Source organism: Eurosta solidaginis, chromosome 2, assembly GCF_040869045.1.
Source record: "Eurosta solidaginis isolate ZX-2024a chromosome 2, ASM4086904v1, whole genome shotgun sequence".
NCBI lineage: Eukaryota > Metazoa > Arthropoda > Insecta > Diptera > Tephritidae > Eurosta > Eurosta solidaginis.
This window is the reverse complement of record NC_090320.1, coordinates 190750450-190752687: the sequence shown is the minus strand read 5'-3', so window position 1 is coordinate 190752687 and position 2238 is coordinate 190750450. Positions and strand designations below refer to the sequence as shown.

Sequence of the window (2238 nt, the reverse complement as noted above, 5' to 3'; positions counted from 1 at the left end):
ATACGCAGTAGCATATGATAAAGCGCCAACCACCACCAACGGCGCCCACTATTATCACGAGCATCACCATCGGTAGTACCTTCCCAAACCCTTTTATTAGCGCCAACCACGAGCGCAACAACCACCAGACGTACCGCCACCACCAGTTGCAACGCACACAACGGGGCCGCGAACATAGGTCCGAGGCCACTAATGTTAACACCTACAACAGGCAGTACCACCGACACCAATACTAGCCGCATCTTTATCAGCTGCGTCCATACCGGCGATAATAATACTAGCGCATCTTTATTAGCTGCGTCCATTCCGGCGATAACAATACTACCACATCTTTACGAATATGTCATCTACATATTTGGTTATGTATTTGACATATATGTCTTTGCTTTTTAATTCATTCGCAATTGTTAAAGCTAAAGACGTGGAAGACATACTAACAGTATTTAATGCACAGCATACCAGGATACAATTTACTAAAGAATTAGAGCAGAACAACAAAATTGCCTTCCTAGACGTAGAAATACACCGAAAAAACCAAAACTTAACGGTCAACTGGTATGCAAAGTCGATGGCATCAGGAAGAATTATCAATTATCACTCCAATTATCCATGGAAGCAGAAAATTAACACAGCAACAAGTCTAATAAGGAAAATACATCTTCTAAGTGACGGTGATTTCATAGAAGAAAACAAGAAGAAAATAAAAAATATTCTCTTCAAAAATAGCTACCCGAATACTCTAATAGAAAAGCTTATAATTAATACGACACAAGAAATGGACCACCCTAATTCGTCAAATGGACAAACAGAAGCAAACACAAACAAAACTTATATTGGAGTTACCTATATACCAGGACTAACAAGTAATCAATCGCTCAGGAGAATTATGAAAAAAGACAACATAACATTTGCTCACAAACCACACAATACACTTAATCGTTTCTTTACAAAAACAAAAGACAAAATAGACAAGGGACAACAATGCAATGTAGTGTATAAAATTCAATGCAACGGTAACAACAACAATGCCTGCAATAAATGTTACATTGGCACAACGAAAAGAGCATTGAGAACGAGAATACACGAACATGAAATGGACGCAAAAAACAGAAAAACAAATACCGCGCTTTCTCAACACCTGACTGACAATCACCATACAGCTGATTTTGGGAACGCAAAAATTTTAGATGTTGAGAGAAGATGCAAAAGGAGAATGACACTGGAAAGTCTCCGCATCCAACAACATATGACGAATGTTATGAATTTTAAAGAAGACATTGACAATACAAATAGCGCTTATACAGCAATAATAAAAAATGATAAGAACAAAAATAGAAAATAAGAAAAATGAATGTGTCGATTGTCCTGTGATATTATTGTGTGTGTACAACTAATTAAATTATTGTGAGTTATTATTTTAATGTTGAATTTGTAATGTTTATTGAAAATAATGATTACTTTTGTATTTTCATGTTGTTTGTTTGAAAATAAATAGACTTCCTGATGATGACGCGGATGCGTCGAAATGCATAGAAGAGAAAAGTAAAAAACTCTTGGTTTTTTTCTTTATACATATCGACCAAAACAGCTCCAACCCAGCAAACAATAAAAAAAAAAATATTTTTCCGCCAACTAATTTGCAACTTAGAAAAACGGAACTACGATCGAAATGCAGAATATGCAAAATCGAACGATTCGAAGTTGGATCGAAAGAGATTGGAACACAGAATACCAAAATTGCCAAATCGAAAAAATTCCAATCCAAGTCGAAATGCAGAATAGGGCTGAATGTTAATATACAAACATATTCAAATTTAAGGCTATCACCCTAGTATAGAATTAAAACGAATATGAATACGAATGCAATATGCATAATGAGCGAAGAAAATGAAAAGTTAAGAAGCAATTCTTGTTATACGTTCGAAATTGTTGCATACTGAAAAATTAACAAAAAAAAAAACAAAAAAAACAAAGCATATCTTAATGGTCATAGGTAGGCAATTTGTACTGCCTGTGAAACAAAAAAAAGTGTTTCAGGTATTAAAATTTGCTTTGCGTTACGGTAAAATTTTACTATTACTTTTTTTTAATTAATGCAATTGTTGCGGATATGATTTTGGAATGAGCAAAAAGTATTGATATTGTTTCGGTAAGGAATAAAGTTTTATTGGTAATTCAAGTTCAATTGCATTATCAGTTAAAACGCAATAAATTTATATTAAGGGACGCAAATAACGA

At 34.2% G+C, this 2238-nt stretch overlaps 1 protein-coding gene across 1 annotated transcript; it reads left to right on the top strand.

Moving 5' to 3' along the window:
• The first annotated feature begins 226 nt into the window (after positions 1-226).
• LOC137242507 (uncharacterized) lies at positions 227-2029 on the top strand. The gene is made up of 2 exons (XM_067769789.1): positions 227-1404; positions 1496-2029. Exon 1 carries the CDS (start codon positions 341-343, stop codon positions 1340-1342), a length of 1002 nt encoding a protein of 333 aa, XP_067625890.1. The 5' UTR covers positions 227-340; the 3' UTR covers positions 1343-1404; positions 1496-2029.
• Positions 2030-2238: the final 209 nt, after the last annotated feature.